This window comes from Panthera uncia, chromosome D4 (assembly GCF_023721935.1).
Source record: "Panthera uncia isolate 11264 chromosome D4, Puncia_PCG_1.0, whole genome shotgun sequence".
NCBI classification, from domain to species: Eukaryota; Metazoa; Chordata; class Mammalia; order Carnivora; family Felidae; genus Panthera; species Panthera uncia.
The window spans coordinates 90,194,025-90,207,306 of NC_064807.1; the positions used below are offsets into that span (position 1 = coordinate 90,194,025).

The 13,282-nt window shown below is 64.1% G+C and overlaps 1 protein-coding gene across 10 annotated transcripts in view; it reads left to right on the forward strand.

Annotated features, from left to right (window-relative positions):
* The first annotated feature begins 768 nt into the window (after nucleotides 1-768).
* CCDC187 (coiled-coil domain containing 187) overlaps nucleotides 769-13,282 on the forward strand; it is a 36,747-nt gene continuing 24,233 nt past the window's right edge. For 4 of the 10 annotated variants that reach the window (XM_049631545.1, XM_049631563.1, XM_049631554.1 and 1 more), the window contains exons 1-9: nucleotides 770-1,140; nucleotides 1,577-2,106; nucleotides 2,205-2,303; nucleotides 4,232-4,327; nucleotides 7,614-7,748; nucleotides 8,287-9,305; nucleotides 9,535-9,629; nucleotides 11,844-12,409; nucleotides 12,776-12,863. In XM_049631545.1, the coding sequence (XP_049487502.1) occupies nucleotides 926-1,140; nucleotides 1,577-2,106; nucleotides 2,205-2,303; nucleotides 4,232-4,327; nucleotides 7,614-7,748; nucleotides 8,287-9,305; nucleotides 9,535-9,629; nucleotides 11,844-12,409; nucleotides 12,776-12,863 (2,843 nt within the window). In that variant the 5' untranslated portion in view covers nucleotides 770-925. Of the gene's footprint in view, nucleotides 1,141-1,182; nucleotides 1,438-1,576; nucleotides 2,107-2,204; nucleotides 2,304-4,231; nucleotides 4,328-7,613; nucleotides 7,749-8,286; nucleotides 9,306-9,534; nucleotides 9,630-11,843; nucleotides 12,410-12,775; nucleotides 12,864-13,282 lie in introns of those variants that run through there. The other 6 variants (XM_049631572.1, XM_049631597.1, XM_049631589.1 and 3 more) reach the window with 5 other exon arrangements.

The following is a 13,282-nucleotide window of genomic DNA, read 5'->3' on the forward strand; positions in this document are numbered from 1 at the left end:
ACCTGGGGGGACAGCGGCAGGGTGGGGTCTCTGGTCGCCCGAGGTTACTCAGCCGGCTGGGGGCGGAGCGGGGATTTGAAGGAGCTCTGCTCCGGGGGACCATGCCCAGCTCAGAGCCAGCTGACTGCAGAGTCCACACCCTCTCCACCACTCCGCCGGCCGGGGTCGTCGAGGTGACAGGACGCCCACTGCAGGTGGGCCAGGCTGGGGTGCAGCCCTGGGAGTGCAGGGCCCAGGAAGCAGGCCCGGGGCTCCCGGGGCTCAGGCGTCTTCAGCTGCTGCTCCTGTGGGCAAAAGGGTGTCCCGAGCCTGTGGCAGGGCGAGCCGAGGAGCCAGCGCCCACTTCCCGTGACCAATCCCGAGAGGCCGAAGGCAGGGACCTGGGCAGTGTTTCCGAGTCCGTGTCGGGGCCCGAGCACACAGCCTCTCGTCCAGCCGCTGGGGACACGTCCTGGGCTGGCTCCTCTCTCCCGCCCCGGGTCTTCCAGGCTGACCCTGCCCAGAATCGAAGCCTGAGCCCGGCATCAGCCCGGAGGTCACCCCACTCTGCCCCCAGCCCCTCCCTGTGCCCCCACTCTGGCCCAGCCCGACCGCGGCCCCGGCCAGTTCACTCACCGCCCGCGCAGCCACTGGCTCCGGTGCCCTGGGAGGAAGGGGGTGGGGCCCTGCCCATCGCCCCAGCAGGAGCTGAAGGCCTCGGCCCTGTCGCTGAGTGACGTGGGGTTATTATGCTGTCACAGGCCACCCAGAATTCTCTCCCACCCTGCTAAGAGGCAGCTCGTTAGAAAGCCCCCCGCCCCCCGCCATTCCAGCCCAGGGCCCGGCAGCCCACCATGTCTGCTCAGTTTCCACAAGTATCCTGAGGGTCCTCATCGTGGGCCAGGGGACTGGAGAAGGCCAGCCGGCCCAGCCCGCGCAGGGATGGATGTCGGGCCTCAGGCCAGCAGGCTGCCCTGTGAAGGCACCATCTGTGACCTCAGGGCAGGCGGTGACCAGGGGGCTCACCAGATCCCGCCCTGGGCCCGGCCCTGGGGCCATGTCGATCTCGGTCCTCCTAGGAGACACGACCCAGCCCCACCCCAAAGACAACCTCGAGGCCCAGGGCAGGCCAGCCGCCAGGAAGGCTAGAGCCAAGCCCAGGTAGTGTCTGTGCCCGCCCCCTGGACCAGGTGGGGGCTTCCTTTCCCAGGAGGGCAGCCCGGTCAGCATGAGGACAGAGGACTTGGGGGCCTCTGCTGCATGCCTTCTCCAGAGCCTCAGTTTCCCCATCTGCAAATTGGACCGATCGTGGTGCCTTCCCCAGGGCCTCAGTTTCCCCATCTGCAAATTGGGCTGATCATGGTGCCTGCCTCAAAGGCTCCAGGTGGCCGTCCGAGGGGACGTCACAGCAGTGCCGTGCATGGGGCATTTCACTGGTCCCCTGCACCTTCCTTGGCGGTGGGCCTTCTGAGACAGGAGAACGAGGGAGCAGGAGGGGTGCTGGGCTGGGGGGGTTGTGCTGTGTGAGATGTTCTTCTGCTCGGCATGGCCGTGTCCCCCCCACTCCTGACCGGCCAGTCTGCTTCTCTCTCCCCAGGGACTCCGGGCTCCGTCCATCTGCGGCTGATGATGATGCCATGGCTGCCCTGAGGTGGGCCAGGCCCTCCCGGCAGCCAGGTGACCTGCGGGGAGCTCCCCACGTGGCCTGGTCCGACTACACCGAGCAGCCAGGCCCCCAGAGGAAGGCCTGCAGCCTCCTGGGGTGGTCCGAAAGCGAGGAGGCCAGGGATGGGGACAGCTCAGTGTCATCAGGCCGCCTTTCCGGCTCCTCCGGGGGCCACGAGTCCTGCACATCTCTCCCCGGGCCCTGGAAGGAGCGCCCCCCCCAGGTGCAGGGGCCCCGGCGGCAGCTGAGAGAGAGCAACCCACGACTGGAACGGCTTAGGGACAAGATCCGGGCCCAGGCACAGTGGCAGGCCAGCTGTGCCTCTCTGGGCACCTCAACGCCCTCCAGCGCCTCGCGCCTCTACAGAGTCTCCAAGCCAGATGCCCGCAGGAAGGCCGGAAGGCTGGCGCACCCCGATCCGGCCCCGTGGGACGTACTTGGGCCTGGGGCCACCGTCAAAGGTGCTGCGTTTGAAGCCTTTTGAGCGGCTGCCGGATGGGGACCTTTTCCTGGAACTTTGCGGAACCTGTCTCACGATGCTCCCTCTCATCTTCTCCAGGCTTAGGCACCCCGAGCGAGGCTCCGTGTGGAGCGGAAGACAAGGCCATCCCGGGCCGGGGGCGAGAGCCCTCCAGGGTCCCCCAGCGCCAGGCCTCAGGTGAGCCCGTGTGGACACCCAGGCGGCAGTCGGGGCCACACGGTTCTGGACCATACAGCTTCTCTCTCACCAGGCGATCGGCTCTATTTGATCACACTCAGATGGGGACACTAGAGAGGGTCCCAGCCCTTTATGAAAGGGCCGAGCAGGGGTCTGGACTCAGCCCGCCATTCCGTGGGGGTAGGACTTCCGAACCTCGGCGCCCCTCTCGGGGAAGGAGTGCAGGCTGGCACCGTTTGCAGATGGCGAGGGGGAGGAGGGCATCCCTCACATGCAGAGACAGCTTCACTTCAGCAAGATTTGGGGGGGGGGGACCCTGGAGTGGGGGAGGGGGAGGGCCTCGGGAGCAGAAATCAGGCTGCCCTGGGACGCCCGAGGCTTCTGGGGTCCTCGGTGCAGGGGAACAGGATGGGTTTTCCACGGGGCAATATTGGCACCGAGGGTGGGCGAGAGGTTGGTCAGTATGGGATTTGCGACCCCCGGGGCAGCTGTCACAGGGGCGTTTTTGGGTGTGTGTCCTGCCCCAGCTGGATGTATGAGCCGAGTACAGATGCCGGTGGGGTCCAAGGTGCCTGCTGATCAAAGCCAAGGGGGCCGGGCCCAGCTCTGGCTGACGTGGCCGGGGGCTGCGACAACTCCCCGTAGCCGGACGCCCAGGCAGGCCGTGGCTCACAGCGATCACACCCTGCCTTTCTCCTCCTCCACCCACGGGACCCCTATGGCTTCAGCTCTCCCGTCCGCTCCCATCCCACAGAGGCCACTGGGGCCCCTCAGGCAAGGACGGGACTTGGCCATTGGTCACTCAGCACCTGGTGTCATCGGTCACCAGTCCTTGATAGTCACGTCTCCCCCTCCCAGCTTTAGAACCCTCCGGAAGTAGGTGTGGGGCAGGGCCAAGGTCTTTTCCTTTTTTTCTTTTTTAATTGTGGTAAGATACACACAACACAAGATTTACTGTCGTAACCACTTTCAAGGACGCAGTTCGGGGGCGTCAGGCGCACTCACACTGTCGTGCAGCCGTCTCCCCGTCCGTCCCCAGAACGTGTTCGTCTTCCCAGACTGGACTCTGTCCCATTACACGTGGACCCTCCCCTCCCCCAGCCCCACCCTCCCGCTCTCCGTGTCCGTGGCTCCGACTCCTCCAGGGCCTCCTGTGAGTGGATCCTGTAGAATTAGTGCTTTTGTACAGGCCTGGTTGCTGGACGTCCCTCCTGCCAGCGGGTTGTGGGCACCGAGGACAGAGGGACCGGCCAAGGCCTGGAGGCCTGGAGAGTCCTTCGGGCCAGCCTTTCCCTGAGCGCCCCCGGTTCTGCTCACACATCGCGGGCTGATCGGCTTCTTGGTGCTTCCCAGACACGGCCCCCGTCCCAGCGGTGAACAGGGACGAGCGAGGCCAGACAGCACGGGGAGAGGGGGCCCCACTGGCCCTCAGGAAGCTGGCCCGGTCCTGCTGGCCGCTGTGCTTGCCCGGGGACTTGGACAACCTCCACCGCCCTCGGTCTCTGAGTCTTCACACATCCCGCCAGGGTGGACCCCACCACGCGGAGCCCCTCCCCCCACGTCCCCCTGCTGGGCCGCCTCTCCCCGGCGGCCCACTCGGCCGTCTATTCAGTCACCAAACACGAGGGCCGCACCGCAGACCGAGATGGTTGCGGGCAACTCAGACGGGAGGCCGTTCCTGTCCTCGGTGGCTCGCGGCCCCGGGCACCTGGGCATTTGTGACCAGTCGGGGCGTGAAGGGGGGGCCCGTGCAGACCACTAAGAGGCGGACAGCCACGTGTGCCCCTCTGGCCCTGCACTCACAGTCCCCGGGAGCAGGCAGGACAGGCGCGTGGCTCTGTAGGGGCAGGGGGCCGCCAGCGTGGCCGGCCGTGTGGCCGTCACTGCTCACCCTCCCCGCCTTCCCTCCTCCTCTCCTCTCCCTGAAGCTCCACGGGAGAAAACCAAAAGAATGAAAAGTCGTCCTTGCGTGAGGGAGAGAGCGCCCCAGTCGCCCACCTCTAGAAGAGATGCCAAAGACACAGGTAAGGTTTGCCCGTTTGGGGCCCCGGCAAGGCCTGGGGTAAAAGTCTGTGACCCGGCTCGCTAGGTGGGCACGCGGCTTCTGGTTCCGGTGCTGCGGATGGACGGGGGCCTGGGGCGCTGCGTGCACGGGGGCCTGGGACGGGCAGGGGCTGAGCTCGAGTGGAGGGTCTGCCACGCGTGAAGGAGGGGCGGCACTGGCGTCCGCATCTCGGGTGAGTGTAGACCCCGCCTGGGCGTCACCGGGCGCCGCGTGGTCCCCGCCGGCACAGGGGTCGTCCGCCGTGAGGAAGTGGGAGTCCACCACCCCCCGTGCCGTGGACTGTCCTTCCAGCACCCCTAGACCAAGAGAGTCTGTAGGGACACGGAGCCGCTCTCCGCGATTGGACGTGCATTCACAGTCTGTGCTCCGAGGCATCACTCGTGAGCGGCGGGGGCTGCTGGAGGGAGAGGTCTCCCTAGGCACCCGGCCTGGGATTGGAATCCAGACAGCAAGCCCGGAACACCTGCCTTCCCCCAGAGCACTCGGTGATAGGAAAGGCCTTAGATAGTGCCCACTGTCTCCCAGCCCTCTGGGGACTTGGGGCCATCAGGCAGGGGTGCGCTTCGGCCGATCACATCCCAGGAGAGTCCGAGGCAAAGCTGGTGGTGGTGGCAGGCCTGAGGTCACACCCTGGGGCCCCCAGAGGTGGGGGTTTGGGGCGTGGACATCCAGCAGGGACCCAGCTGCCCAGGCTGGGTCGGTCTGTGCCCCTGCCCTCGTGGCGGATCTGCCCGCCCCAGAAGGGGCCACTTTGGTGTGTGTGGGACAAGGGAGGCAGTGTTCCCCTGGGGCTTGACTGTTCCTGGCGGGCAGCGTGGAGTGGCGGCGCTCAGCGCTGGCTCTGTGTGCCTCGAGCTCTCTGGACATCAGCTCAGGGACCCCCACGGCACTCCCCTGGGGTAGACGGGCTTGCTCCTGCTCTGTAGACGGGGACACTGAGGCTCAGCGAGGTTCGACAGCCTGCCCAGGGCTGCACTGGTGTGCTGGCTCCAGGCCTGCGCTGCTCACCTGAGAGAGCCAGGGGCGGGTGCTCTGGCCACCTTTCTGCTCCGAGCCATCAGACTTGCTGCCTCCACTCTGGGAGAGCACGGGTTGCCACTGGACGAATGAACATGTCCCTCCTCCGCCATTGGCTTCGGGGACCCTCGAGGGAGGCGGGCAGCCATGGGGGCAGACACGTCTATTCAGCAGGGTAAGAGGTGACCAGACAGCAGGGAAAACCTCCACTCGAACCTGACAGTGAGGGATGCTGGGAGCCACAGAGAAGGTTCCGGAAGGCTCACTGAAAAGGCACAAAATACAATAGTTTTCTGCATCGTTGTCACCCCCCCGCCCTCAGCTTTTTGGTTTGTTTTATTTTAATGGCTCGCTTGAAAAATGACCTGCTTGCTGTCTGACACTGGGTCAAAGGGCATGCCACTGGCTGCATCCATCATCGTAACCACCGTGTCACCCTGACGGAGCTGACCATTAGTTTCTGTCAGTGACCAAGTCACAGCTGGGCTAAGGAGAGATGAGCTTGGGTTCAGAGGTCAGAGCCGCAGGACTTGGGAATTGGATGAATTAGAAATTTGCTGTAGTTAACAAAAAATTAAATCACAATAGTTATAAAATATTCATCCATCCGGGCTGAAGGAAAATGAAGCCCTATATTTAATTTCAGATTATACCGCCTCACTTTGCATTTTTTATCATAGATTAAGTCGGCCCTGGAACTTTGACAGGGCACTTGGGGACTTCATCCATTTCCACAGATTAAAAATCCTCTCGTAAAAAAATTAATTGCCATTAAACTGCTCAGCGGAAGAAAAAATGTGCCCATCAGGACCCATTTATTGACCCGGACCCCTCTGGCGGGCTAATGGGGGATGAGCGGCCAGTGATGGAGGGGCCTGTGGGGAGGGTCCCGGCCAGCGGGCAGCCCCCTCGCCAGAGCAGGGCCTGCACAGTGGCAGGGAGGAGCGATGACTTTGTGCAGGTCAGCAGCGACAGGGGCCAGGACGCAGGAGCCTTGCTGGGGAGCCCCCCCTCCTCCCTCGGTACCATCCAACACCCAGGTGCGGCCACCTGGGCAGTGCCGGCCTCAGCCCCGGCCTTTGTCTCTGCCAGCGGAACCCTGTCCCTTCCTGGCCCACCCCGTTTCATGCCTGTGGTCTTGTGGGGAAACCGAGGAGAGTCACTCGCCCGAAGCCCATAGCTAGTAATCAGCAGAGCCAGAATTTAAACCCGGTCTGGGACTCCCGAGACCACGCTTTAACCTCCGGTGTTCCCGGGCCCTGGCGTGGGGGGCGTGGCCTCAGGGGCCCTTCCTGGAGGGGTGTGGTTTGTGGGGGGCGTGGCCTCAGGGGCCCTACCTGGAGGGGTGTGGTTTGTGGAAGGCGTGGCCTTGGCTTCGGGTCCTGAAGGGGCGTGGCTTTACAGAGGGCAAGCTTTCGGGGCGTGGCCTAGGGAGGGCGTGGCTTGGCGTGGCCCTTTCCCCTTCCTGCAGCCGTCGGTTCAGGCTTGCCTCTCTCTCTCTCTGGGTCTGGGCCTTGGGCCAGGGATCCTTAAGCGTGTGTTGGGGAGGGGCCTGACCCTGTTGGTTGCCTGCCCCGGGGGTCACCTCTCCTGGCCTCCGCCACGGCCCTTGTGGATGGGTTTGTAACGATGGTGGGGGCTGGCATTGGCATTTGGTGAGAGTATTCTGGGATTATGAAGAACTTTGATAAATGACGTTCCTCAGGTGACAACATTTGTTAACAAAACCTCGTTTGCGTTTGGGACGCGGTGGGTGTTTGTCCGTGCTCTCCGGGACCCCTCGTCGTGCTGGCCTGGGCATCCTTGTTGGTGCCCAGCCCCTTTGCTGCGGAGCCACACCGGCTTGAAAGCAAATAGTTTGCTGCAGCCCGGTGCGAGTGGCCAACTGTGGCCGTAGCCTCCCACTGGCCCTTCCTGTGCTGATGGCTCTCCGTTATCGCCGTCCTTGTCACTACGGGCGGGTGTTTACTGAGCACGTGCCGCGCACCTGGGCCTGTGTTGCTCCCTCGGGGAGCAGCTTTTATTGTCCCGTTAACCGAGGGTCAGAGAAGTCAGGTGACCGTCCAAAGTCATCCTGGGACTCAGCCCTGCCTCTCGCTGCCTGGTGGCTGAGGCTCACCCCAGCTCCTCTGGGGGCGTGTGAATTGGTCCCAGGGGACTGCCCGGGGCCAGCAACCTCCCCGGAAGGCCCCGGCTGCTCGGCTGTGTGTGCGTTTTCTCTGTTTAAGATTCTGAGTTGGTCGGTGTTTACGCCTGGAGGAAAGGACCAGCCCTGGCGAGGGCCCTGCTTGGGCCCCCTCCGGCCCTCCCCAGGCTCCAGAGGGAGGCTCCCTCGAGAGACCAGGCCCCCACCGCGGAATTAGGTACCTGGTGCCTCGCCTCTGGCTCCTGCTGCTGCGCTGTAGCCTGTGGGCGGTGGGCGCAGAGGGCGAAGGAGGGACATCAGGTACAGGAGCAGGCCTCTCCCCAGTGGCCCGTCGGATGCCCTCCAAACCTGCCATCGGGCAGGACTTGGGGGAAACCATTACGTTTGAAAGCCTAAGGAAAGGATTTCTGTCCCCGCGAGACGCCTTTCAGGCTCCCAGGAGGCTAGGCTTTCCCGACTGGGGGAAGGCAGGGTGGGAGGGGCAGGGGCTCCTCCAGCAGACACACGTCACCCCCATCACGCTGTGTTCGCCATGTCTGGGGTGGGGGGCTCTGCGCCACGTGCCCGGGCACAGCCTCGAGTCACCAGGATGTGGCATGTGCACCTGGAGGGCTTCTGCAAACCCATGCTGTGTGCAGGGGTCAGGAGGGGCTGGGAGCAGGGCCAGGGGTGCTTCTGGGGGGAGGGAGGGGAGCTGGCTCTGCCCCCCCCGGGGCCCTGCAGCCCCTGACACCCGTGACCACCTGTGTTTGCAGGAGACAGCAAGAAAGTTGGAGCTGCTGAGAACTCCCCTGCCCGTCCCCGGATGCCCGGTCCAGCCTCTGTCCGCGGCGGCCTGCAGGTGTCCACCAATACGCCCAACCTGTCCTCCTGCGAGCAGCCTGTGACCATCCAGAATGCCATGGCTGTCCTTAGAGACCTCCGCCAGCAAATCCAGGCCGGGCTGGAGCTGGCCCGGAGCCACCGCCCCAGGGGAGGGCCAGAGCTGGGGCGGTCAAAGTTGTGGCTGCAGAACCTGGCAGAGAGGAGGCAGCAGGGCCCCTGGAGCACCCCAGATGTTCGGGGCTCCTTCTCGAAGAGTCCTCAGGCCTTAGAGAGGGCTGGCAGCTTCCCCACGGGGCATCGCTGGAGCAGCTTGGCTGGGTGGGAGTCCTGTCCCCAGATGACCTGGGCGGCCCGAGGACGGAACCCCTCCTTCCAGAGGCCTGGGAGCCCCCCTGAAAGGCTGACCTCCTTCCCTCAGCGGCCCTGGAGCGCCTCGGCCAGGCAGCCCTCCCGGCCCCAGAGGACCTGGGCTGCTCATGAAGACTGGGAGAGCTCTGCCCAAAGCCCGTGGAGCCCAGCGGCCCAGCGGCCGTGGAGCGCCTCCTTCCTGCACAGCAAGGGCACCCCATGCAGGGGCCGAGGCTCGCTCCCGCCTCCCTCGGAGCCAAAGCGAGCCTGGATGAGGCCGGCCCCCGGGGCCCCCAGGAACGCCCCTGGGAAGGAGAACGAGGTGAGGGTGCCGCCACCCTGCCCGAAGCCCCGGGGGGTCCTGGGTCACCCCTACAGCTCTGAGTCCCTGCGGGAGTTCATGCGCCAGAAGACGCTGGCCCGGAGGCGACAGGCCCTGGAGGAGAAGGCCTCGGCCCTGCGGGCGCTCGAGCTGAAAAACCAGAGGCTGCAGGATGTGTACAGGAAGCAGAGGGAGGCCGTCCTCGGCAAAGCCGTCCCTGTGGTGTCCCACACGACCCCCGGCATCGTGACCTTTTTTCCGCATTGTGCACAGTCCAAGGTACGCGCAGCCTGCCGGTGAGGACGCGGTGCTGAGTTTCTGACGTCCCCAAGTGCCTGCCTCCCTGGGTATGGTGGCGCTCTGAGGGACCCCACTGCCTCTGTCCCAGCCCCTAGAGAGGGGGCCCCCCGAGGGCTCCAGCCTGAGACCCTTAGCTCTGGGACTAAGGGACAGGGTCTCAGGGTCTTTTGTCCGAGGCGGGCTCTGACCGTGTTCTCCTCTGCTTTAGGGCCTGGAAGCCTCTGGGAGCCTGGGGTCGCCTGTGCTGGAGTGGAGCAAGGTGACCTCCGGCATGGTGCTGGGGGACCAGGAGGCCCCGGGCAGGTGGGTAGGCGGGGGGGGGGGGGGGGGGGGGTGGGGGGGGGGGGGGCATTGGGCACCTCCCCAGTGTCGTGTGACTGCCACCTCTCTCTGCACACACAACATCGCCTCACCCCGAAAGGGAACCCCGTACCCGTCGGCATGGCTCCGGTGCCTCCCCGCGGCCCCCCCGCCGCCCCAGTCTGCTCCCCCCTCTACAGATTCACGTCACTGGAGTCTGGCGGGGCATGGCCGCTGGGAGGCCGCTTCTCTCTTGGAGCGTGCTTTCTGGGCACGTCCGTGTTGTCGCGCGCATTGGGGTTTCGTTCCGTCGTTATGGCCAAACCCCGTTCCGTGGCCTGACGGCCGCAGATGGTTTATCCGTTGGTCAGTTGGTGGACGTTTGGACTGTTCCCCCCCACCCCGCCCCCCAGGCTGCCGTGGTTAGTGCCGCTGTGAATGAATTCACTGGATGCCTATCTCGTGTCCCTTGTTACACGCCTGGGAGTGGAATTGCCAGGCAACTTTATTTGGAAACTCGGTGTTTAACTTTTCGAGAAACCGCCAGATGGCTTCCCACACCGGCTGCCTCGTTTTGTATCCCCACCAGCGACGGAGCGGCCCAGTTTCTCTGTGTCCCGCCAACTGCTTTTCTGTTTTTCTCCCTCCTGTTTTCGTCTGTTTTTCACTATTGTGTATTTTAATGGAGCCGGGCACCTGTTCGGAAAGCCCCTCCCCGGGGCGGCACCTTAAAGCTCGGGGTCAGGAGACCGTCCCCCACTTTGCTTGGGGCGCTCCCGGAGGTTACAGGTCCACAGAGCAGCCCGGGAGGCTGCGCGGTTTTCAGCTTCTTAAACTTGACGTCTGGGAACATCCTGAAGAAGATGCGGGTCCCAGGTCGTGCGGCTCAGTGACGTTCACACACTCCACACCTGCGTCCCGACGGAGAAACCAGCCACTGCCCAGGGCAGCCCCTGTCCTCTGCGGAAAGGCCGGCCGAGGGCTCCTGGCCGCCTTGACGTGATGCCCGCGGGTCGGTCCCCCGGACAGCGGGAGTGTGGGCCCTTCATCTTGCTTTCTTGTGTTCTTTTTCCCCCTCCACGTTTTAAAGAAGTTGTGGGGAAATACACACAATGTAGATTTACTGTCTTTAGGCACATTCACGCTGTCATGCAGCCGTCCCTCCGTCTGTCCCCAGAACGTGTCCACCTTCCCAGACTGGACTCTGTCCCATTACACACGGACCCTCCCCGCCCCCCCCCCCCCCGCCCACCTCCTCTCTCTGTGCCCGTGGATCTGATCTATCTAGAGCCTCCTGGGAGTGGATCCTTCAGGACTGGTCCTTCTGTGCAGGGCACAGCTCACGGAGCACGGTGTTCTCCAGGTGCATCCACGTTGCGGCCGGTGTCCAGATTTCCTTTTTATGGAATGCTTCCGATCTCTTCACATCCTGTCAACACTGGTTATTTTTAATTTTAATTAATTTATTTTTATTTAGTTAATTTTTTTTTTTGAGAGAGAGAGAGAGGGAGCGAGTGGGGGAGAGGGGCAGAGAGACAGGGAGAGGGAGAATCTCAGGCAGGCTCCGCGCTTAACGTAGAGTCCAGTGTGGGGCCGATCATGACCTGAGCCGAAATCAAGAATCAGACGCTCACCTGACCGAACCACCCAGGTGCCCCTTTTATTTATTGTTAAGTCGTAGGCACCCTGACCGCTGTGAAGGGGTATCTTACTGCGATCTGGATTTGCATCTCCCCGATCACCCGCGATGTTCGGCCTCTTTTTCGTGTGTTTGTTGGCTCTTTGGAGAAACATCCCCTCAAATTCTTTGTGCGCTGTAGCTGTTGAATGGCAGGTGTCCCTTATATGCTCTGGGTTCTGACCCTCATGGGACGTGTGGGTTGTAATAACTTTGTCCCATTCTGTAGGTCACCTTCTCACTCATGATTGTGGCCTTGGTGCACATGAGTCATACGTTTTGAAGGACTTTGATCTGTTTTTTCTTTTGGTGCCTCTGCTCTGGTGTGAAACTCCAGAAATCACTGCTGGGTCTCCCTCACGGCCTGGGGTGGTCCCTTGCTGTATAGACGTGCCCCGGAGCCAGCCCTCCGAGCCATAAACTGTCACCGTGAATGGACGCCATTGTCACAGACGCTCATCCCGCCTCCTACACGTTTTGAACTCGCTGCCGAGGCCGCAGGCGCCAGACCTGACCCCCTCCACCCTCTCTCCCTGCAGCTTCTGCCTGTGTCTGAACAGAGCCCTGAACCGCACTGAGACGCTGGGGACAGGCGGCCCCACGCTGATGTCCGCCCGCTCCTCCCCGGGTCCCCTGAAGCTCCAGGACCTCGCCACCCAGGGCCCACGTCCAGGAGTGTGCATCTACCTAGACCCCGAGGAGAGCGAGCGCCTGGGCACATCGGGGCCCCTGCACTTCCGCTACAAGCAGGCCCGGCTACAGGCTCTGGAGACCATGGCCAACATCCTGAAGCAACGGATCGACATCCTGACGGCCAAGCTGCACAAGTCAGAGGCCCTGGACCCTCCTGGGGACCCGGTCTCCGACCCGTCACCCTCATACCTCAGCGGAATGGCTGCGGCCCCCACGCCCACAGCCCCCGTCCACTCCGGAGCGTTAGTGCCCCGTCGGGGCGGAGGGACACCCTGGGACTGGGCGGACACGCAGGCCAGGCCGCCGGCCTCACCCACCTGCTTCCCGGACAGCGGGACGCCGTCCTGGAGCCCTGACTGGGAGCGGCGGCACAGCGTGAGCCCGGGGGCCCCCCGCGACAGCCAGCCCCGAGGTAGGCGGCCACCAGCCCCAGCAGTGGCCCCACTCTCTCCCTCAAGGGAAGAGGCCGATGACAATACCACGGCGGGTGTGTAGGCCGCTCGAAGGGACGTAGGGGCGGTCCTGGTGGAGCCCGGCCACAGGCTCAAGTTCTACCGGCTGTGGCCTTGTCCACGGCTTGGTCCTGGTGGGTGGAGGAGTGAGGCCTGGCCCTGAGGCTTGTGTGCCCATACCCCCCCCCCGCCTCCAGAGAGGGGCAAGAAAGCAGACAAGGCCCACTGGGCCCCTCCTGACACGGGCCGGGGGTGTCCCTGCTCGGTCCCCAACTGCCGGCAGCTCCTCCTTCCGGGGAATGAGCCTGGTGTCCGTGTCCCCCAAGGTCTCACGGAGGACGGATGTTTGGAGCCGGACAACAGGCTGGCGAGAAACACGGACTCCTTCCAGGCCCTCCGCCCCTTCATCGGGAGGTGAGCCTGCGCCCTCCACGCGCCCTGGCCGAGCCGCGAGCTGCTGGCCGTGCACAGGGGTGCACAGTGGTCTGGGTGCAGCTGGGCTGGCAACGGGGGTGGTGACACAGTCCTGACCCCACCGTGAGAAGCCCCCGGACCTGGGTCAGGGCCTGCTGGCTCTGGTGCTGGCCAGGGCCCGGGGGGAGGGCCCAGAGACCCCTCTCTGGCTGGGCTGTGGGCACTGGGCCCCTGACCCAAGGCCCCCGCTGATGGGTGGGCAGCCCCCGGGACGCACCCCCTCCCCACACACCTCTGCACTGGCTTCGGGCCCAGCGGACACTATCGGCCACACTTTTCTTGGTGACTGGGGGGCTGGTCGTGTGCGGGTATCTTCCCACTCAGGTCCTGTGTCCCGTGTCTAAGTTCTCAGGACCACC